The sequence below is a fragment of the Oncorhynchus masou genome, chromosome 31, assembly GCF_036934945.1.
Source record: "Oncorhynchus masou masou isolate Uvic2021 chromosome 31, UVic_Omas_1.1, whole genome shotgun sequence".
Lineage (NCBI taxonomy): Eukaryota > Metazoa > Chordata > Actinopteri > Salmoniformes > Salmonidae > Oncorhynchus > Oncorhynchus masou.
Window position 1 is genome coordinate 13,059,568 of NC_088242.1, and position 24,516 is coordinate 13,084,083.

The 24,516-nt window shown below is 40.6% G+C and overlaps 1 protein-coding gene across 1 annotated transcript in view; it reads right to left on the reverse strand.

Moving 5' to 3' along the window:
• LOC135523452 (CUB and sushi domain-containing protein 1-like) overlaps positions 1–24,516 on the reverse strand; it is a 422,532-nt gene that overhangs the window by 299,948 nt on the left and 98,068 nt on the right. Inside the window, exon 2 of the mRNA XM_064950127.1 lies at positions 10,794–11,010. Within this exon, the coding sequence (XP_064806199.1) occupies positions 10,794–11,010 (217 nt within the window). The remainder of the gene's footprint in view (positions 1–10,793; positions 11,011–24,516) is intronic.

Below are 24,516 nucleotides of genomic sequence, written 5' to 3' on the forward strand. Positions count from 1 at the left end.
GGCTCCAGTATTTATGCTGCAATAGTTTATGTGTTGGGGGGCTAGGGTCAGTCTGTTATTTCTGGAGTATTTCTCCTGTCTTATCCAGTGTCCTGTGTGAATTTAAGTACGCTCCCTCGAATTCTCTCTCCCTTTTTCTCTTTCTCACTCTCTTCTCTCGGAGGACCTGAGCTCTAAGATCATGCCTCAGGACTACCTGGCCTGATGACTCTTTGCTGTCCCCAGTCCACCTGGTCATGCTGCTGCTCCAGTTTCAACTGTTCTGCCTGTGGCTATGGAATCCTGACCTGTTCACTGGACGCGCTACCTTGTCCCGGACCTGCTGTTTTGGACTCTCTCTCTACCGCACCTGCTGTCTCTGAATGATCAGCTATGAATAGCCAACTGACATTTACTCCTTTACTCAGGTGCGGCCCTGTTGCACCCTCTACAACCACTGTGATTATTATTATCTGACCCTGCTGGTCATCTATGAACATTTGAAAATCTCTGCCATGTTCTGTTATAATCTCCACACGGCACAGACAGGAGAGGACAGGCCACCCCTCAGAGCCTGGTTCTTCCTAGGTTCCGGACTTTCTAGGGAGTTTTTCCTAGCCCCCGTGCCTCTACATCTGCATTGCTTGCTTCTTTGGGGTTTTCGGCAGGGTTTCTATAGAGCACTTTGTGACTTTGGCTGATGTGAAAAAGGGCTTTATAAATGCACTTGATTGATTGATTGATTGTTGCATTATTGTAATATTGATGTTGATTCATGTGCATTGTCCCCTATAAATACATAAATACAATAAATAAAATATTTGCATGTCCTTTTCAACATTGTTATCTTGACCTTGAACGCTATACACCAGTTTATTAGGTATACCACCCGGTTCACGAAAATGGTTCACTCCTACAGCAGGGCAGGGGAAACCTCGTCGGTTGCACAACAGAAATGTGTCTTCTGCGGGGGGCTGCCTTAATCGACGTCATCGGCGCCCGGGGAGCAGTTGTGGGGGTTGACTGCTTTGCTCAAGGGCAGAACTGTCGATTTTTCTGTTACTGTTTAATTGAGAGTTATAATGGGCAAAACAAATGACCTAAGAGACTTTAAGCGTGGTATGATCGTCAGTGCCAGGCGTGCCGGTTCCAGTGTCTCAAAAACGGTCGGTTCCTGGGATTTTAATGCACCACAGTGTCTAGGAGTTTCCCGAGAATGGCGCGACAAACAAAAAACATCCAGTCAACAGCAGTTCTGTGGGCAAAAACAGCATATTGATGAGAGGTTGAAGAAGAATGGCAAGAATCGTGCAAGCTTACAGGCATGCTACAAACAACCACACCGGGTTCCACTACTATCAACTAAAAATTAAAATCAAATCAAATTTTATTTGTAACATACACATGGTTAGCAGATGGTTAGCAGATGTTAATGTAGGGTATGTAAACATTACATTAGGTAGCGTGGCTAGTGATATATTTTACATAATTTCCCATCAATTCCCATTATTAAAGTGGCTGGAGTTGAGTCAGTGTGTTGGCAGCAGCCACTCAATGTTAGTGGTTGCTGTTTAACAGTCTGATGGCCTTGAGATAGAAGCTGTTTTTCAGTCTCTCGGTCCCAGCTTTGATGCACCTGTACTGACCTCGCCTTCTGGATGAGAGCGGGGTGAACAGGCAGTGGCTCGGGTGGGTGTTGTCCTTGATGATCTTTATGGCCTTCCTGTAACATCGGGTGGTGTAGGTGTCCTGGAGGGCAGGTAGTTTGCCCCCGGTGATGCGTTGTGCAGACCTCTCTACCCTCTGGAGAGCCTTACGGTTGTGGGCGGAGCAGTTGCCGTACCAGGCGGTGATACAGCCCGCCAGGATGCTCTCGATTGTGCATCTGTAGAAGTTTGTGAGTGCTTTTGGTGACAAGCCGAATTTCTTCAGCCTCCTGAGGTTGAAGAGGCGCTGCTGCGCCTTCTTCATGATGCTGTCTGTGTGAGTGGACCAATTCAGTTTGTCTGTGATGTGTATGCCGAGGAACTTAAAACTTACTACCCTCTCCACTACTGTTCCATCGATGTGGCTAGGGGTTGTTCCCTCTGCTGTTTCTTGAAGTCCACAATCATCTCCTTAGTTTTGTTGACGTTGAGTGTGAGGTTATTTTCCTGACACCACACTCCGAGGGCCCTCACCTCCTCCCTGTAGGCCGTCTCGTCGTTGTTGGTAATCAAGCCTACCACTGTTGTGTCGTCCACAAACTTGATGATTGAGTTGGAGGCCCGTCAGGAAGTCCAGTACCCAGTTGCACAGGGCGGGTTCGAGACCCAGGGTCTCGAGCTTGATGATGAGCTTGGAGGGTACTATGGTGTTATTAAATGGCTGGTCCGAAGAATCCCGGTTCCTGTAGCGTCATGCTGATGGCAGAGTCAGGATTTGGCAGAAACAGCAGAGTCCCTGACCCAATCCTGCCTGGTGTCAACGGTACAGGCTGGTGGTGTAACAGTGTGGGGAATGTTTTCCTGGTACGCTTTAGGTCCCTTGAAACCAATTGAGCAATGTTTGAACGTTTCCGACACCTTGTAGAATCCAAGCCCCAAATAATTCAGGCTGTTCTGGAGGCAAAGGGGGGTCCAACCTGGTACCTAGATGGGTGTACTAATTAACTGGCAAGGTACTGAGTGTATAATGCAATGCATATTTATTTATTTAACAAGGCAAGACACTTAAGAACAAATTCTTATTTTCAATGATGGCCTAGGAACAGTGGGTTAACTGCCTGTTCAGGGGCAGAACGACAGATTTGTACCTTGTCAGCTTGGGGGTTTGAACTTGCAACCTTCACGGTTACTAGTCCAATGCTCTAACCACTAGGCTACCCTGCCGCCACATTTATCATCAGCTTGGTATTTTAACACTGGCCAAGAGACTGACTGACATTTTAATTGATCCATGGCTCTGAAGCGTTACAGATTGCGCAATAGAAAATTAAAGGTAAATTCAGATTGAGCTAACATATGCAGTTTTTAGCGTGAATGCAGTCTCCACCAATGCAGGAACTTTGCCTTTAAGTTTCAATCGCACTGTAAAGTTGAACGTCCAGGATACGGATTGGATAACGCCCAAGTAATACTACATGGCACAGCTACTGTATGCACTTGAAATTCAAACTTAACTTCCTTATTCATATCCTCCTGTACAACACTTCCACAAAGCTTGGTTTGCATTTTGCATGGGCAGATTGTGCAGAGGGATGACGGATACAAATCCAGAGAGAGCACACATGACTTATAACCCAGCAGGTTGTTTTGGGTGGGTGGAGTTCGCCTGCGATTTCAAGCCATTTGTTGTGAAACGTTTCACTGAATGTATTGCTCTGAGCAAAGGCTAAGCCAAGCGAGCTGAATCGAGTGCAACCAGAGTCAAGGAAATCTAGCAATGTCCAACAAGCACAGATTCTAAAGACATGTTGTGCTTAGACATTGAATTGAACAGACGCTTTTAGAATTTACATTAAGGCATTGCCAACTCAGTCAAGTGTGGTCAGTGTCACAGACTCCCCACTATAGGTTCATATTGACAGGTTTTCTACAGATTTATGGATACATCACGACACCCATCTGTTCACTTCCATTTTAAAACTAAACAGTCAATCAATATTAGCTTAATACTGTTTCAGGTTTTGTCTTTTCAATGTCTCAGATCATTAAGATTGTCAGGACATCCATTAAGGATTTGGGCTAATATGAACTTTATAACACACACACACACACGCACGCACACACACACACACTAAGGTTAATAAAATTATAAAACTGAGGGATGGGCTGGATGAAATATAATCATTCTCTGAAGGAAGTTGATATACAAAGTGAAGATGACTTCATTACTTGATTCCTTTTTGTGATATTTTGTATCATAATCCTAATGACTATATCAACTCTTTTTAATTTTTAAGAGGATCGAGTAGTATGGATTTTTAAACACCCTCGAGCAGGGCATCGCAGACCACTTAAAAAGGACAATAAGAAGTTCATTAAGCTTATGTGAACAGCCTGTGAATAGAAAATGAATGAGATGGAAGTCGCATAAAACCAACCAAGGATGGCTTATTTTATGTACAAACAGTGAAAGTGCTATGATGCACAGTAAAGTATGTAGTATTTCTAGAAACAGTAAGAGATCTAAAGCTATAATTAACACCAGTCTCTCTTAGCAACACTGCATGCCCTACATATTAGCCCTGTAGTGAAACTGCAGAACGAAATGCCTACACCTTTAAATCTGCAATACAACAGTCTCTATCTTTAGCTTTGGTAAGTACACAAACTCATGGAAAACACAACTGAACGCATACTTAAAACAACTGAACGCATACCTAAAGCACAGCTGAACGCATACCTAAAACACAACTGAACGCATACCTAAAGCACAACTGAACGCATACCTAAAGCACAGCTGAACGCATACCTAAAGCACAACTGAACGCATACCTAAAGCACAACTGAACGCATACCTAAAACACAACTGAACGCATACCTAAAACACAACTGAACGCATACCTAAAGCACAGCTGAACGCATACCTAAAGCACAGCTGAACGCATACCTAAAGCACAACTGAACGCATACCTAAAGCACAACTGAACGCATACCTAAAGCACAACTGAACGCATACCTAAAGCACAACTGAACGCATACCTAAAACACAACTGAACGCATACCTAAAGCACAACTGAACGCATACCTAAAGCACAACTGAACGCATACCTAAAGCACAGCTGAACGCATACTTAAGCACAACTGAACGCATACCTAAAGCACAACTGAACGCATACCTAAAGCACAACTGAACGCATACCTAAAGCACAGCTGAACGCATACTTAAGCACAACTGAACGCATACTTAAGCACAACTGAACGCATACCTAAAGCACAACTGAACGCATACCTAAAGCACAACTGAACGCATACCTAAAGCACAACTGAACGCATTCTTAAAGCACAACTGAACGCATACTTAAAACAACTGAACGCGTACTTAAAACAACTGAACGCATACTTAGAACACAACTGAACGCATGTACTGCACTATACTGTGATGTGATAAGCACCAATGCATTGTCTCCATCTCCAATCAGGAAGAGTTACTCTGTCAGGCCATATGCATATGTCTCTAAATATGTTCCCTCTCTAATCAGGCCACATTAAGCATCTGCACAGAATCCCTTCCAGTCTATCTGTCTGCAGCTAGTTCAGTGCCAGATTAAATGAGACCTCAAATCCATTGGCATGCTGTTGTTCTTTTTGCATCTGCATTAGGCCACTTTCTTTCAGCATACAAAATGGCAAAACACAATAGTGATAATAATGATAATGATAAACATCATCCTCACCATCATCATTGTATATCAATAATAATAGTAGTAGTGGTTTTACTATAGCTACTCCACGTTCTTCTACTTGTGCAAGCCCATGCAGTCCATTGGGCTGCTACTTGTGCAAGTCCAGGCAGTCCATTGTTCTTCTACTTGTGCAAGCCCAGGCAGTCCATTGTTCTTCTACTTGTGCAAGCCCATGCAGTCCATTGGGCTGCTACTTGTGCAAGTCCAGGCAGTCCATTGGTCTTCTACTTGTGCAAGCCCAGGCAGTCCATTGCTCTTCTACTTGTGCAAGCCCAGGCAGTCCATTGTTCTTGTACTTGTGCAAGCCCAGGCAGTCCATTGTTCTTGTACTTGTGCAAGCCCAGGCAGTCCATTGTTCTTCTACTTGTGCAAGCCCAGGCAGTCCATTGTTCTTCTACTTGTGCAAGCCCAGGCAGTCCATTGTTCTTGTACTTGTGCAAGCCCAGGCAGTCCATTGTTCTTCTACTTGTGCAAGCCCAGGCAGTCCATTGTTCTTGTACTTGTGCAAGCCCAGGCAGTCCATTGTTCTTCTACTTGTGCAAGCCCAGGCAGTCCATTGTTCTTCTACTTGTGCAAGCCCAGGCAGTCCATTGTTCTTCTACTTGTGCAGGCTCAAGCAGTACATTGGATTTCATCGACATGACAGTAAGGGGCTACAGTGCCTTCAGAAAGTATTCATACCCCTTGACATTTTCCACATATTTTGTTGTGTTACATTCTGAATTTAAAATGTATTCTACCCTACCAATCAAACAGGCAGTAACTGCTCATATCGCGGAACTGAGAAAAAGGTTTCACTGTAACTTTATGCAGTTACTGGTAACATGACCCCCATTTTCTCCAAAAACACAATACAATAGAGGCAGGATACTTGTCCACATGATTAAGCATGTATTTAATGTAGCAAAAATGACATTAACACATTTTTGACCAAATGAGCAGTTACTGCTTTTTTGCTTGGTAGGGTAGAATAAGTACAGTGAGGGAAAAAAGTATTTGATCCCCTGCTGATTTTGTACGTTTTCCCACTGACAAAGAAATGATCAGTCTATAATTTTAATGGTAGGTTTATTGGAACAGTGAGAGACAGAATAAAAACAAAAAAAATCCAGAAAAATGCATGTCGAAAATGTTATAAATTGATTTGCATTTTCATGAGGGTAATAAGTATTTGACCCACTCTCAACTCCCAGGTGTCTTTTATACAGGTAACTGAGATTGAGATTAGGAGCACACTCTTAAAGGGAGTGCTCCTAATCTCAGTTTGTTACCTGTATAAAAGACACCTGTCCACAGAAGCAATCAATCAGATTCCAAAATCTCCACCATGACCAAGACCAAAGAGCTCTCCAAATGTCAGGGACAAGATTGTAGACCTACACAAGGCTGGAATGGGCTACAAGACCAAGCAACTTGGTGAGAAGGTGACCACCGTTGGTGCGATTATTCGCAAATCGAAGAAACACAAAAGAATTGTCAATCTCCCTCGGCCTGTGGCTACATGCAAGATCTCACCTTGTGGAGTTGCAATGATCATGAGAACGGTGAGGAATCAGCCCAGAACTACACGGGAGGATCGTGTCAATGATCTCAAGGCAGCTGGGACCATAGTCACCAAGAAAACAATTGTCAACACACTATGCCGTTAAGGACTGAAATCCTGCAGCGCCCGCAAGGTCCCCCTGCTCAAGAAAGCACATATACAGTGGGGAGAACAAATATTTGATACACCTCCGATTTTGCAGGTTTTCCTACTTACAAAGCATGTAGAGGTCTGTAATTTTTATCATGGGTACACTTCAACTGTGAGAGACGGAATCTAAAAATCTGGAAAATCACATTGTATGATTTTTAAGTAATTAATTTGCATTTTATTGCATGACATAAGTATTTGATCACCTACCAACCAGTAAGAATTCTGGCTCTCACAGACCTGTTAGTTTTTCTTTAAGAAGCCCTCCTACATTTATTCGGAGCATGTGACAAATACAATTGTATTTTATTTTATTTGAAACCTCTCAGGTATTTCACCATGAGGCCTATGGTGACTTTAAAACAGTTCATGGCTGTGATAGGAGAAAACTGTGGATGGATCAACAACATTGTAGTTTCTCCACAATACTAATCTAACTGAGCGTGAAAAGAAGGAAGCCTGTACAGAATAAAAATATTCCAAAATATACAAGGCACTAAAGCGATACTACAAAAAATGAAGAAAGAAATTAAGTTCACTCTTGTCCTGTTATGTTTGGGGCAAATCCAATGCAACACATTAATGAGTACCACTGTCCATATTCTCAAGCATAGTGATGGCTGCATCATGTTATGGATATACTAATAATCATTAAGGACTGGGGGGGTTTTCCAGGTTAAAAAATAAACGTAATGGAGCTAAGCACAGACAAAGTCCTGGAGGAAAACCTGGTTCAGTCTGCTTTCCACCTGACACTAGGAGATGAATTCACCTTTGAGCAGGACAATAACCTAAAACACAAGTTACAGTTTTGACTTAAATCTATTTGAAAATCTATTGCAAGACCTGAAAATGGTTGTCTTGCAACGGTCAACAACCAATTTGTCAAAGCTTGAAGAATAAAAATAAAAACTTCTGGGTACAATCCAGGTGTGTAAAGCTCTTACAGATTTACCCAGAAAGACTTACAGGAAACTGTAATCACTGCCAAATATGCTTCTATAAAGTATTGACTCAGAGGTGTGAATACTTACTTGTATGTAAATTAAATATTTCTGTATTTCATGTTCAACTAATTTACTAACATTTCTAAAAACATGTTTTTGTGTTGTCATTATCGTGTATTGTGTGTAGATGGGTGAGGAAAATATATATTTAAACCATTTTGTATTCCGGCTGTAACAAAATGTGGAATAAGTCACGGGCTATGAATACATTCTGAAGGCACTGTATATGCAACATAAAAACATAATAGGCTTTACCTCCTAGACTTCTGCTTGCAACAGCAGAATGCATGTTACATCTGCGTCATTATACTAGGTGCTATGCATGGAATCACATTGAGCGGGTGCTGCCTAACTCTTCCTATTAATTAAGTAAGTCGCCTTGGCTTGTGTAAGACAGAAGGGCTCATAGAAGCAGGAGCCTATCTGCCGTTTCTGTAACGTGAGGCAGCTTGATGTACAACTACACCCCCTGGATAGGACACTAGTCTATCACAGGGCCTTACCCCCAATCGATCTCCTTAATACTGATTGGCAAGCAGAGAAACGCCAGATCCCATTTTAGAGTCTATGGTTTGACTCGACCAGGGAATCGAACTCTCAAAGTTCCAATCTCAGGGTGAACCATCAAACCACAATGGCACTGAGTTGATCAACACTTTCTATTACCACTCACATCATTTACTTTGTAAATACTGTGAACCAATGTAAATACAAGGGAATCGAACTGGCTTTGCCTAGTTAAATAAAGGTTCAAGAAAATGAATAAATTAAAATAAAAATCATTTTCAGCAGCAAAAGTTGTATTGTCAACCTCTTTATGCAAATAGTTGTGTTAATCATCTGTTACTTAAAGCTTTCTGCATCTAATTAAAGCCATTCCGTTTTCACTTGGAAAACAAGTATTTTGAGATTGCCTTTATTGATTGCAGGTTCCCATTATTCACTTCAACACCCAGAGGATGCCCTCCGTACCAACCTATCGGCATACTTCAAACCTGGTAAGTGCAACATTGGCAACCACAGGGATGCTGTTTAGCCTGCATGTCATTACAAATGTTCACTTGTTTCAGAAGTTTTGAGTTTAATTGTCTCTTTTATGGCAAGATAGACTCACTGTGGTACTTTAAGTACAGTTGGGAATGAATGAATGCCTTTTTAACACCAATAGAACTATTCAGTGGGTACACAGGAATGTTCAACACAACAAAACTAAAAATTTTAGCACAATAGCACAAAAATCTATATACTGAAATAAGCGGTCATGTCAGCATGTACAGTGCCTTTAGAAAGTATTCATACCCCTTGTCTTATTCCACATTTTGTTATGTTACAGCCTGATTTCAAAATTGATTAATTATAGTACAGTAGTAGCAAGCTATCAAAGTTGACCTCCGGTCCTCCTTCTCATCTTTGCGCTGTCCTTCTCAAATTGAACAGAACATAGGCTATAGGCTAGCCCGCATGCAAGAAAGTGCATTTTATGGACTAGGCGTTCTAAAAAACATTTGGGGAAAAAAAACTTTGACTCTCCTCCTGAACTTCCACCTACAGAACTTCCACCTACAGAACTTCCACCTACAGAACTTCCACCTACAGAACTTCCACCTTCCCGACACAGCACTGCCATATGTTAAGCAGCACATAAAAACGTTTTTGATCAGCAAGAGCAGAACAAGCCGAGCTCAGGGTTAGAATATCCATTGCAGTGTGTGATGCTGCCTTGTTTTATTTACTCCATCCCAGCATCTATCTTTGAAATATAACTTTATTCTGTGCTTCTCCGAGCATGCACTTCGTAGCCTATAGCCTATTGGCTATGGATTGTTTTATGGAGACCACACTAAATAGTCTATAGGTGCAATTGATATTGCACGCCCAGCGGAGAATCATAGATGAGGGGCAGCATTGGGCACACATCAATATATAGCTTAATAAGAAAATAATGATAAAACACTGAGAAATATTGAAATTGTATCAATTGCAAATTATATGACCCTCCTCTAGACTAGATATTTAAAAAATCTAAACCGCCCCCTTGACTGAAATTGAAAAAGCCTGATCCTCCCCCATTTTCCTCCAGGTAACCATTTTGTAAATTTCGAACCGTCCCTAATTATTAACTTAACCGTGTTCAAAGGAATATTCAATGTCTGCCTTTTCATTTATTTTACCCATCTACTAATGGATGCCCTTCTTTGCAAGGCATTGAAAAACCTCCCTGGTGTTTGTGGTTGAATCTGTGTCTGAAATTCACTGCTCGACTGAGGGACCTTACAGAAAATTGTATGTGTGGGGTACGGGGATGAGTTAGTCATTCAAAAATCATGCTAAACACTATTATTGCACACAGAGTTAGTCCATTCAACTTATTATGTGACTTGTTAAGCACAATTTTCCTCCTTAACCTATTTAGGCTTGCCATAACAAAGGTGTTGAATGCTTATTGACTCAAGACATTTGAGCTTTTTTCATTTTAAACCAGTGATAAAAAATCTAAATGTAATCAATTTTAAATTCAGGCTGTAACACCACAACATTTTGAAAATGTCAAGGGGTGTATATTAACTGTATATTAACAACTTGACATTGCTAGCGCCACACAGGACCACTAATGGTACAACAATACAGTAGCACTAAAATCAAGCCATTGTTAAGAAAAGTTCTCAGATCACCACCCAGTAGACCTACATAGAAAAATGCATATGGGTAAGTAAAAGTCTGTTACCTCATTTTCAGGTTTCCTGGCTGTGGTTGTCCGTCATAAATAGAGACGATGTCACAGTCCTCTTCAAGAGCAAAGGTGTGAAATGACAACTGTATCCTGTTTCGTTCTCCTGTGATGATGATCCAGGTACAGTTGGCATAGTTTGGGTAGCCGTGGGGAAAGCCAGGACTCTCTATCGTTCCATTTAGTCCTTGTGCAACACCACCACAAGTTTGACCTGAGGATAAAATCAAAGACAGACATAAGACTGGGGTGGCAGTGTAGCCTAGTGGCTAGAGCGTTGGATTAGTAACCGGAAGGTTGCGAGTTCAAACCCCCGAGCTGACAAGGTACAAATCTGTCGTTCTGCCCCTGAACAGGCAGTTAACCCACTGTTCCCAGGCCGTCATTGAAAATAAGAATTTGTTCTTAACTGACTTGCCTGGTTAAATAAATGTAAAAATATAATATGGATCTTTTAGATGACCAATCTAAGAATTTACACGCTGTAAATTCGGGAATAGTATGCATGACTCTGGTATGAAACAGCTATATATTGTTCTCAAATATGCCACTGAAACAGCATTTCTGTAGCACAACAAAGCACCCCCTTCCATTACCCATTGGAAGCCTCAGGCCTGAACACAAGAACCTCTCTTCACAAACATTAAATATATATGTGTTTGGGTATGTTGACATATGCAAATGTATGGTAAATTTTCCTCGGTGCTCCATTTCACATGTCTCATCTCTCACTGTGTCATATTGTGAGCAGCATAGGGGGACCTTCCAATATCTTGGCTTATTTATGATTGAAAAGCAGTATGCATGAAAGCGGAGTCATTTTGTATTGTTAACTAACGGACCCAAACTGAAAAGGTACCCAAAACCCAATGGCCTTAATCATAATCTTACCTGGAGCAGAAAGAGAACTTGCAATCACTATTCAGAACTGTTCTCCAAGGTGAGAAATACAGCACACACAACAACACTTGCACACAGTATGATTATACCAAGTCATTATACCTCATCAAAGAGGTGTAAAATCTTTGATGAAAGGAGATTATGCCATTGTCCTTTCAACCTCACAAGCTTTGCAATGAAAGAGTAACAAGGTTAAATCCTGCCATTCTTTGCCAAGAATCATTAGCTTAAAGTAAATAGAGGGTTTCTGCATGTAGATGTCAAGCAATGATTTCAATTAAATATGCTTGTTGCTAATACTCCCAAGCAGACATTTGTGTCAATCCAAAACCACTCAAAGATAAAAGACGAGAGTAGCTGTAAGTTTAGCGCATTTTTTGATTATCTGCCACTGGAAAACATTGCTCACAATTTCATGTCTGTTGATGTTTTCTAAGACCCATGTTGTTATTCTAAGAAGCATGTTGTTGTTCTAAGAAGCATGTTGTTATTCTAAGACGCATGTTGTTATTCTAAGAAGCATGTTGTTATTCTAAGAAGCATGTTGTTGTTCTAAGAAGCATGTTGTTGTTCTAAGAAGCATGTTGTTGTTCTAAGAAGCATGTTGTTATTCTAAGAAGCATGTTGTTGTTCTAAGAAGCATGTTGTTGTTCTAAGAAGCATGTTGTTGTTCTAAGAAGCATGTTGTTGTTCTAAGAAGCATGTTGAAGCATGTTGTTGTTCTAAGAAGCATGTTAAGAAGCATGTTGTTATTCTAAGAAGCATGTTGTTGTTCTAAGAAGCATGTTGTTCTAAGAAGCATGTTGTTATTCTAAGAAGCATGTTGTTGTTCTAAGAAGCATGTTGTTGTTCTAAGAAGCATGTTGTTGTTCTAAGAACTGTTATGTCAGAAATATAAACAGTCCACAATTTTATAGGCTAGAGCTCTACCTTGATAAATAACAATGGAACTAAAAGCATGGAGGTCTGTTCATATGTAAGAAGAACATCATTTTTGGAAACAAATGAAGATTGAAAAAAAATGCTGACTCAAAGCTTTGTCAACGCTACTGAGACAATATTTTGATAAATATGTTACCATCAAATTAAAAAATCAGAAGACCTCTGAAATCAAAAGCAGCAATAGAAACTGAAGCACACAACAAAAAAACATTTAGCATGAACTCTACCAACAACAGCCATTTTCTTGGGTGAATGAGACTAATTATACTGTTGTCTGGTAGAAGACATGACTTTCTGTTCTGTTAGTTAAACATGTATCACTTTATGCCAAAACACCATTACTCAGAACATTAGTAATCCGTGAAGGACATGGAAGGCTAAAGAGGTCACTGGAAATTCATAATTTTATGAAAACATTTTGTTATGAAGAAGATGGACATGTTATACCATATTTATACCATGTGTTTGTTGACAAATAAAACAGAAAGGGCTACAGCAGTTCAATAAGCTTGAGACGGTGTAACCATTTTGTCTCTCTACCATAGCACATTTCACACAAATAAATAGACAGTCTGCAGATGGGACATGCCAGCTCTCCAATTTGTTGACACTCTTTGAGCACATCAAATGTGCCTAAAACATGCTCAGGCTGCAACCAGATGCTGCTGGATTTGTTTGATGCTGGACACCCTCAGACATCTGTATTCTGGTCCAATGCACTTTGTGTTTGTGCTATAATACTGTAGGTTGGCATTTGGGTTCAGGACCATCTGTGTTGGCATATTTTCATCATCTTTTATTTGTTAGCATGACTGATAATCATAAGCTCAAATATAACTTGCATGTCAAAAGCAAGTTCATTGTGGTTCATTACCAAAGGCACTATAAATCGCTTATTTGTTTTTCACCACAGACTGTTTATCCCACCAGTGCAACATTAATGAGATCAACAACCAGGGATTCATTTTGTCAGGATAATTCAGACTAATGCACTAGTTTGAAGTGACAGACAGTGGAGCTGCCCTTGCAGAGGTACAACTTGGTGTGGAACATGAAATACAGCCTTAATTGTGCCACTGATAGCACTCTGTATTGATTCATTAACATTATCACTGCAGTAGCCAACCTGTGGTCGATGGTCAATAAATTCCCACACTTTGCCTCCATAACAACCAAGCAGGGGTCAGCTTTTGAAATAGATAGCATTGAATAAACAGCCATACAACTCCATGAATGAAGAAAGAGAACTGACATCATGATGAATACCCAGTTGGTTGTTGATGAATACCCAGTTGGGGGGGGGGGGGGGGGGCTTGTAGACGCAGTGGAAAATTCTATTTTTATTAATGCACAGTAAACATGCTTCTAGAGGTCACTCCAATGAGTGATCTCAGCATGCGTGTGTTAGAACAGGGACATCCGGTGCCATTCAGAAAAAACACCAATCAGTACAAGACCACTTCTGCTGAAATAAGTACAACTTCGCTGGCTTCATGGTCATCCCTTGGTGCAGTCCTTTACAATTATCAATCTACAGACTATCAGTAACATTTCAACGAACTATCTACTAACCCTAACTCAAACCTTAACCCTTATCCTATCCCTAAACTCATCTCCAGTAACACCTAATGATATCATCAAGTGATTTCAACAAATTATGAGTAGGCATCCCTAACCCTAGCCCGGACTCTAACCTTAACCTTTACCCTAACCCTAACCCTACCCCTGACTCTAACCTTAACCTTTACCCTAACCCTACCCCTGACTCTAACCTTAACCCTAACCCTACCCCTGACTCTAACCTTAACCTTTACCCTAACCCAAGCCCTGACTCTAACCATTACCCTAAACCTACCCCTGACTCTAACCTTAACCTTTACCCTAACCCAAGCCCTGACTCTAACCATTACCCTAAACCTACCCCTGACTCTAACCTTAACCTTTACCGTAACCCTACCCCTGACTCTAACCTTAACCTTAACCCTAACCCTACCCCTGACTCTAACCTTAACCTTAACCTTAACCCTACCCCTGACTCTAACCTTAACCTTTACCCTAACCCTACCCCTGACTCTAACCATTACCCTAACCCTACCCCTGACTCTAACCTTAACCTTTACCCTAACCCAAGCCCTGACTCTAACCTTAACCCTAACCCTACCCCTGACTCTAACCTTAACCTTCACCCTAACCCTGACTCCAAATTTAACCTTTACCCTAACCCAAGCCCTAACTCTAACGCTAACCTTAACACAAATAACTTGCCCAGCAACTATTATCAGCAAATCTTCTTGAATCCCTTGCCATTTTGACATGAATTTAAACTTGAAATTAGCCTCTTTTGTAAGCTGGAGAAATTGTTAAGCTCCAAGGAGACATTTCAGCAACCATGCCTGCAAACATTTCCACACACATTTAAGAAAATGCCATTATTGCAATTGCAATAGATTATCTAACTAACAAATCTAACATCAAGCCAACCAAACAAATCATATAAGGCAGAGGGTGGTTTCACATTGCGGTGTTACAATCTAAAGTGTTTTGAGAAGAAGTGGCTTGTGATGTTATATAATTGCATTGATTATCACACATCAACATTGTGACACTGTTAACATGCAGCATTGTGAGTCATTGGAAAAGCAGGCGAATTTAAAATCCATGTTTCAATTACAGTGGACTATGATTTACTGACACAAAATCATGTGAATGACATTTGCAAAAGGAAAAAAAACTCTCGTACATACATTATCATTTTAATTGTACCTTTATTTAACTAGGCAAGTCAGAAGAACAAATTCTTATTTACAATGACGGCCTACCCTGACCAAACCCGAACGACGCTGGGCTAATTGTGTGCCACCCTATGGGACTCCCAATCATGGCCAGTTGTGATACAGCCTGGAATCAAACCAGGGTATGTAGTGATGCCTTTAGCACTGAGATGCAGTGCCTTAGACCGCTGCGGTCTAAGATACAACAATTTGCTTTCAAATAATCACACACAGTATCCGCGCATGTGCAAGGGTTCGCTTCACGCTGTTAGTGTGGTAGCCAATGGCCTAAAACAGTGGAGAAGGTGAGCCTTGCGCTACAACAATCTTAGTTGTTATGGAAATTGACCCACTATGATGTTTACATACTGCATATCGCTTAGTCTACCTTTTCGGTTCTCATCTTCTTGTTCATAGGATGTACATACATTGCCAAAAGTATCTGGACACCAGTTCAAATTAGTGGATTCAGCTATTTCAGCCACACCCTTTGCTGGCAGGTGTATATAATCGAGCACAGAGCCATGCAATCTCATAGACAAACATTGTCAGTAGAATGGCCCCTACTGAAGAGCTCAGTGACTTTCAATGTGGCACCGCCATAGGTGCCAAATTTCTGCCCTGCTAGAGCTGCCCCAGTAAACTATAAGTGCTATTATTGTGAAGTGGAAACGTCTAGGAGCAACAACGGCTCAGCCGCAAAGTGGTAGGCCACACAATCTCATAGAATGGACCGACGAGTTTTGAAGCACATAGCGCATAAAAATAATCTATCCTTGATTGCAACACTCACTACTGAGTTCCAAACTGCCCCTGGAAGTAACGTCAGAAGAACATTTAGTCGGGAGCTTCAGGAAATTGGTTTCTGTGGCCGAGCAGTAGCACACAAGCCTAAGATCACCATGGGCAATACCAAGTGTCGGCTGGAGCGGTGTAAAACTTGCTGCAATTGGACTCTTGAGCACTGGAAATGCGTTCTCTGGAGTGATAAATCACGCTTCTCCATCTGGCAGTCCGTCGGACAAATCTTGGTTTGGCGGATGCCAGAAGAACGTTACCTGCCCGAATGCATAGTACCAACTGTAAAGATTGGTGGGGGAGAAATAATGGACTGGGGCTGTTTTTCATGGTTCAGGCTGGGCCCCTTAGTTCCAGTGAAGGGAAATCTTAATGCTTCAGCATACAATGACATTCTCAAAAATTATGTGCTTTAAACTTTGTGGCAACGGTTGGCCAATTCCCCAGTGCACAAAGCGAGGTCCATAAAGAAATGTTTGGATGAGATCAGTGTGGAAGAACTTGACTGGCCTAGACAGAGACCTGACCTCAACCCCATCAGACACCTTTGGAATTAATTGGAATGCCGACTGCGAGCCAGGCCTAATCGCTCAACATCAGTGCCCGACCTCATTAATGCTCTTGTGGCTGAATGGAAGTCCCTGCAGCAATGTTCCAACATCTTGTGGAAAGCCTTCCCAGCAGAGTGGAGGCTCTTATAGCAGCAAAGGGTGGACCAAGTTTGGACACACCTACTCATTCAAGGGTTTTTCTTTATTTTTACTATTTTCTACATTGTACAATAATAGTGAAGACATTAGAATTATGAAATAACACATATGGAATCATGTAGTAACAAAAGAAGTGTTGAACAAATCAAAATATATTTTATATTTGAGATTCTTCAAAGTAGCACAATTTGCCTTGGTGACAGCTTTGAATACTCTTGCCATTCTCTCAACCAGCTTCATGAGGTAGTCACCTGGAATGCATTTCAATTAACAGATGTGCCTTGTTAAAAGTTAATTTGTGGAATGTTGTCAGGCAGTGGGTGTAGCTGGTGCATGAAGTCAGGCGCAGGAGAGCAGAGATAATTGAACAACGTACTTTAATAAAAGCAAAAAGTAACAAACCCAATGTGCGAACAAAATAACGGTTGCCACTAAACACAGGTAAAACAGCACCCCGGGAATAAACCAGCCAAAAATATACCGACCTAACAATAAACAATCAAGTACAAAGACATGGGGGGGAAACAGAGGGCTAAATACACAACACATAATGAGGGAAATGAAACCAGGTGTGTGGGAAAACAAGACAACACAAATGGAAAATGAAAAATGGATCAGCGATGGCTAGAAGACCGTCGACGTCGACCGCTGAACACTGCCCGAACAAGGAGAGACATCAACTTCAGTAGAAGTCATGACAAATGTATTTTCTTCTTAATGCATTTGAGACAGTCAGTTGTGTTGTGACAAGGTAGGGGTGATATACAGAAGATAGAATTTGACCAAATAGGGCTAAGTCCATATTATGGCAATAACTTCTGAAATAAGCAAAGATAAACAACAGTCCATCATTACTTTAAGACATGAAGGTCAGTCAATCAAGAAAATGTCAAGAACTTTGAAAGTTTCTTCAAGTGCAGTCGCGAAAACCATCATGTTCTCATGAGGACCGCAAGAGGAAAGGAAGACAGAAAGTTACCTCTGCTGCAGGCGATAAGTTCAGAGTTAACTGAACATCAGATTGTAGCCCAAATAAATGCTTCACGGAGTTCAAAGTAACAGACACATCTCAACATAAACATCATAGTCGAATAGCTGCAAAGAAAAAGCACTACTGTAGGACATGAACAAGAAGAAGAGAATTGCTTGGGCCAAAAAACACAAGCAATGGACATAAGACCGGTGGATATCTGTCCTTTTGTCTCGAGTCCAAATTTTTGATTTTTGTTCCAACCGCCATGTCTTTGTGAGACGCAGAGTATGTGAACAGATGATCTCTGCATGTGTGGTTCCCACCGTCAAGCGTGGAGGAGGTGGTGTGATGATGTGGGGGTGCTTTGCTGGTGACTCTGTCTGTGATTTATTTAGAATTCAAGGCACACTTAACCAGCATGGCTACCACAGCATTCTGCATCGATACGCAATCCCATCTGGTTTGAGCTCAGTGGGAATATAATTTGTTTATCAACAGGACAATGACCCAAAACACAACTCCAGGCTGTGTAAGGGCTATTTGACCAAGGAGAGTGATGGAGTGCTGCATTAGATGACCTGGCCTCCACAATCACTTGACATCAACCCAATAGAGATGGTTTGGGATGAGCCGGACTGTAGAGTGAAGAAAAAGCAGCCAAAAAGTGATCAGAATATGTGGGAACTCCTTCAAGACTATTGGAAAAGCATGCCAGCTGGTTGAGAGAATGCCAAGAGTGTGCAAAGCTGTCATCAAGGCCGAATCTAAAATATAAAACAAAACTTTTTTGGTTACTATATGATTCAACATGTGTTATTTCATAGTTATGATGTCTTCACTATTATTATACAATGTAGAAAATAGTAAAAATAAAGAAAAATCCTTGAATGAGTAGGTGTGTCCAAACCTTTGACTGGTACTGTGTGTATGTATATGTATATATATAAAACAATAAGCTTATGAGTAATATTTATAGCTGCACAGTAATGATTTAACTACACTTTCTATTTACATAACATTAACCATGTCTGCTGTCTCTCTCCATGCAATGCATTTTCAGTCATATTTTTACACACCCACACAAATACTATAAATAACAGAAGCACAAAATCACAATCTGTAAGGAACACATCAACAATGCATATCAGGAGCCAGAGCAGGGATAAAAGAATGTATCTTTTGATGCATTGTTTACATTCAGTTACAGAGTGGGAAAAAAGGAAAATTAAGGATTCTCCCAGTCCATAGATTTAAAAGGTTTGTTGATAGTAGGTTGGACTTAAATAATCACCATGGCAACCGTGAAAGGAACCAAGAGCACATATCACAGAAGATGACACCTTCCAGACAAATGCAGGCATTTTTTACCTGCAAACCCTGCTTGCACTGATATCATCAGCCTTCTCCAGCTGATCAATTCAAGGTTTCCAAGGTGACAAGCTTAACGTAAATCAAAGAGACTATGAATAAATAAGGTTTGCTTTTCATAAAATTCAAAACAGTGCAGAGGGGGGTTTGGGGGGGACAATGTTTTTTGGTCAGCATGAATATGTGGATGTCAGGGGTAAGCAGTCCTGATTTTGCTGATTTGGAGTACAGAGGCATTTGAGCTTGGACATTCCGGCCTGCTGAGGCGAGTCAGGTACATTTTTATTTATTTAACCTTTATTTAATTTTGCTTTATTGTAGTTTTACAACATCAAATAATGTAGTTATAATCATCTAAAATGATACTACAGTATATCTTAATTTCCATGGAGGGTGATAGAATAGTGTTTTGTTACCCCACTTATTTCAGACATGATTTATGACATACTGTACTCTGCACAACCAGGAACATTCTACATTTCCAGCCGTTGTTTCACATTGTTAGCTGTAAGTTAGTATCGCGTCACCAGACTCCATAGTTTCATATTAGTCTACATGTAACTTTGGTCAAGCGAGATTAGCTGTAGGTGAATGCTGTTTCACGCTGGGTTGCATGCTAGCAGAACAGAACGTTATATGTGAAGTTGACAGAGGTCACAGGTCTGTCCCATGTCGATTCAATGTTAACAAATTGTTCTACAAGCTAGAACCTCCTGAAAACAGGTTAAACACATACTGACTCAGCTCAGGGCACTGCCAGCTAGATGTCACACCTTGGCATATGACCCAGTGGCACATGTCTTTGCACTTCTACCAAAGTGATATCCCTCCAAAGACATTGTTCTATTGTACACAAAGGTTATATGAAAAGGTTGACTGTACTGGCGTAGCTACAGATTTTCTTTTGACATTACATGCAATTTAACAGATAGCACGTATTCTTTGCCTTATTCCTCAACAAAGTGTTAGAAGACAAGATTCAAGCTTAAATATGTTAGTGTTCATCTTCATAATACTGATTGTGTTTGATACTGAACGATACTGCTCTTGATCACTTCACTGTTTCACAGAGGAATTTTCACTCACTCAGTTCACATTTAAGTAACGTCTTCGTACCATTGTCTCTCTCAGCCTTATCAGCCACAACTTCAAGCCCTCCCTCATCATTTCTCACAGACTGGAAGACAGCTGATAAACAAATTGTTGGCAAGATGAATAATGATGTATTGTTAAAAGCCTGCAATGCCTATTGCCTGAAGAGTAATGCATCATTTCTTGGCCAAGTTTGTTAGAGAGCCACGTTTGACTTTGTTTTATTCGAGGATATGCGTCACACTGTGACTGTAAAGTCTGGACATAGACCCAGCAAATGGTAATGATACTGTATAAGATAAATAGGTCATCCATGAACCAGGCCAGAATAATAGAATGTACAGCTATATAACACTAAGGAAGGCTTTTATAAAGTCTGGATCTTTGTAAACATTACACCAAATGGAGGAAGAATGCCATCACCCCTGGCCCTTTGATCCATACTTTTGTATGCTCAACTCAATCATCAGCTATTGTATTGAACCTTTTTAGTAATACTATAGAGACTTTATTAAAGGGGCAATCTGCAATTGCTACATCCATTTTTTGACGTATAAATTAATGACATGTACCCATTGAGTCTTGAAAAATACAACTTGTGAATGCCTCATGAGTTCAACTGTCATAACCAATCAGAACCCTAAATAAATATGCTCTTGTTTACATCCAATGTTTATAAACAAAGTAAATGTAGTCAAACACTTGCCTCAAAACATGGTTAAAACTATCATGTTGATATCATGGATGGTCAGTTCATCCATTGCGCTGGCTATGAATGAGAGAGGTTACATGTCTCCAGGGGATTATGCTTTGCTATTGTTTCAGCTGCTGATTGCCCCTTTAATCTTCACTCAATACTTCCAAAATAGATTGTATAGGAGTATCCAAACATAAATAGCTAGCTCTGTTATCATTGAGAGAATTAGATAAGGCAAAGATTACTAGAAATGCTTTTTCACATTATGACTATCATATTATCCATCAGTATGAAGTCATAACTAAATAAACTAAACCACAACTATGCATGTATGATAGTAGGATGCATTTATCAACTCACACATTCAAATTGAAGATGCCTACAAATACAATAGCAGTGGTAAGAAGCTTGAGTCACTGCAGTATGTTTACTATCATCCTCTGTAAAATTACCATCACTAACACAAATGTGTATTCTAAGTCATGAGTACCATATTTAAATTGGCTTCATTCCATTTATACTGTGCATAATGTACACTGTGTGGCCGGCCCATTTGTTGAGTCCAATGACATAGTTTAGCTCATCGCCGAGATTACAATCAACATGCCAATGCTATTGTATAAGGCAACAAAGATGATAATTTCCAACTAAACAGGAAATGATAGATTATATTTGTTGATAAGGCTAGCGTTAATGCTATGGGGAGGGGCCATGCATTTGTCTTTTGCTTTGTCAGAAGTGAGTTCCCAGTGTTCATACCTCCGCCTGTATGTATGCCATGTTGTTGTCCTCCATCTTACAAATAACACCACCAGTCTCATCACATATTTGCATAAGTTCTGAAATCATCCATGTAGTATTAATGCATTAAAAAAATGTAAAAGAGTATTTTAATCAGACAAGTTCAAAGTTTGTGTTTGTATCTTCAAGAGACGTATTAGCCTTGTTTACATCTTTAAGGTCTTTATAAAGCTGTCGCTTTAGAAAAATGTATCCACTGACAGAAATACATGGACTTCAAATAACTCCCTTATTGCTATGAATAACACAATTTTAAAAAGTATGGAGCAGTCTCATTCCATTACACTGACCATAATTACAACAACTTTGTTTGACAATAGTCTCCAGTACACTTGATTTTGATGAATAATGCATTTAATTGAGATAAACTTCCTAGTTAGCGAGCACATTTCTATTGTGATCTATTACATTTGATAAAAGAGTAGCATTGCTGTGAAAGGCTGTTCATATTATGTTAAAATATCAATGTATTGTATCAATGCAATCCCTTTAAAGGCATATTCCCTTTCCCTGTGCATGTGATCCATCAGATCCTCTATAGACTCAGTCCGGTGTCCATTTAATGACATCCTCATGCCATTGTTCAAACGCCATTCTTCTTCCTCCTCCCTCCATCCATGTATTGCATTATATGGATGCTCTATGAAACTGTTTCATGCCATTACATGATCTAGCGTACATGCAGGGGCGCAACCTTGGTTTTAGAAGTGGGATATAGCTTTTTTTAAATTCAGTCAGCCTAGCCGACCACTCGGAACCGTCTGCATGGTCCTAAAGCACACCGTTGCCTCGTTTTGATAAATTATAAAACTGGGGGGGACAATTATTCGATTTTAGAATGTGGGGGGGGGACATGTCCCCTGTCCCCCTGCATACATGTATAAATAATGACACCCTCATCCCTTAGAAAAAGAGATCACTACAAACATAAGGATAGGAAATTAATTTAAAACCAAACATGTAAAAGACAGAAACACCCTCCAGGTCAAATTTTTCTCTTCCTGTTAAAGTAGATTATTTGGCTGGGATTTGCCTGCAGCTGAATGACCTGTATGTTGGGAAGTAGATGATTCGGCATGGATTATGTTGGAACACTTTAGAATTCTCTCTGCTAAATGATTTCTCATAGGCTCTTTTGAGTCTCCACCTTTGACCTTGTCATTCTTCATTTTAATCCAATGTCTAAGTAAAGGGTTATTCATCACTCACTGGGGAGCAGTCAGCTCTCAATCAAATATAGAAAATTCTGTTAACGCCTATAACTGTGGCTTTGAGATGAGAACTGAGATGAATGTTCTGTCATAGTTTTTAATGGTCTCTGCAGAGCTGTGTACTCGAATCTGTTAAATCTACCCTACAGGCATAGACCCCTGCAATCGATGTTTGGATCGCTGACCCACCTGAATTCAATGTGCATTATAAAACGGTTAGTTCCGGCCTTGCATTTTGATTGGTTAAAAAAGGGTTTCCAGCCATGCATTGGTACACAAAGCCCGCGGAAGTCACATGGACGTTGTTACATAGTTTTTTTTGCTGGTGTAGCACATGGGGATGTGTGAAGCTTACTCCTCAGCCTGAAGTGTCCCCACCTGCGCCAGCGAATAGATAACTTTTCATGTATCGCCGACTGGTAATATGCTTCAGGAGGAAGGTCACGTGTGCTAACAAGGCAGAGGTACTGGGTTCGAGCCAAATCAGGAGGAAGTGGTACTCGCTAAGCAAACAGCGTGATGTTATTTACAGTGGCTTAAAACATGGTGGTGGTAAAAAGTGGATCTGGTCACTATGGCATAGAACTCTTTGTACTAGCAGCTATGCTATTTGTATTACATTGGACTGGCGTTGTCTTTTTCAGCTAGTTAATGGCACAGTATTATTTTTTATCCAAAACTTTTAAAATCCTCAATACTTTCCCATGTTGGTACTGAATGTCAAAACGGTGGTAGCTTGCACTTTAATTGAAGTATTTGCCAGATGGTATAGGCTATGTTCGAGAGATCTCTGAATTGAGCCCCTGTTTCTTCTAAGGGTTTCTAAAATCTTAGACTAAATGGATCATAATTTAGCCAGATTATCATACAATTACTATAAATATTTTTTTTTCATACAAACTATTCCCCAACCATATGTGGTGGGCTAGAGGAAGGAACAGGCCTCACACAAGAGTCCCGGGGGGCCTTAGTGCTCTCACTGGCAGGATGTAAGATAGGATCATTGGAGTGCAGTGTGCTGCTGCGAGGTAGAGCGCCCACCAAGTTAACATGTGAGTGATGTGGACAGCTAAGGTGAGTGCAAGCAGGTGCAATAGGAGCATTGGAATGGGGGGAGTGTTGTTGGCTGACTGCAGTGTACACCGAAAAGCGAGTGGCTGAGTGCAGCGGCCAGGCAACAAGGAGTAGATGGGAGAGATGAGGAGAGAGAGTGTTCATGCTTTAGCTCTCACATACAGTGAAGCGTCAAAGCTTCAAACAATGAGGAAGCAGGAACAGGCTGCTTGGTGGGGAAACAGTTAGCTACGTCATTACACTTGGTTTACAGCTTCTTCTTTTCATGTTATTTTACAAAGGTGGAAAGCAACATTGGATCCCTAATGTATGTAGTTCTGTCCTTGAGCTGTTCTTGTCTAATGATGTTCTGTATTATATCATTCTGTATTATGTTTCATGTT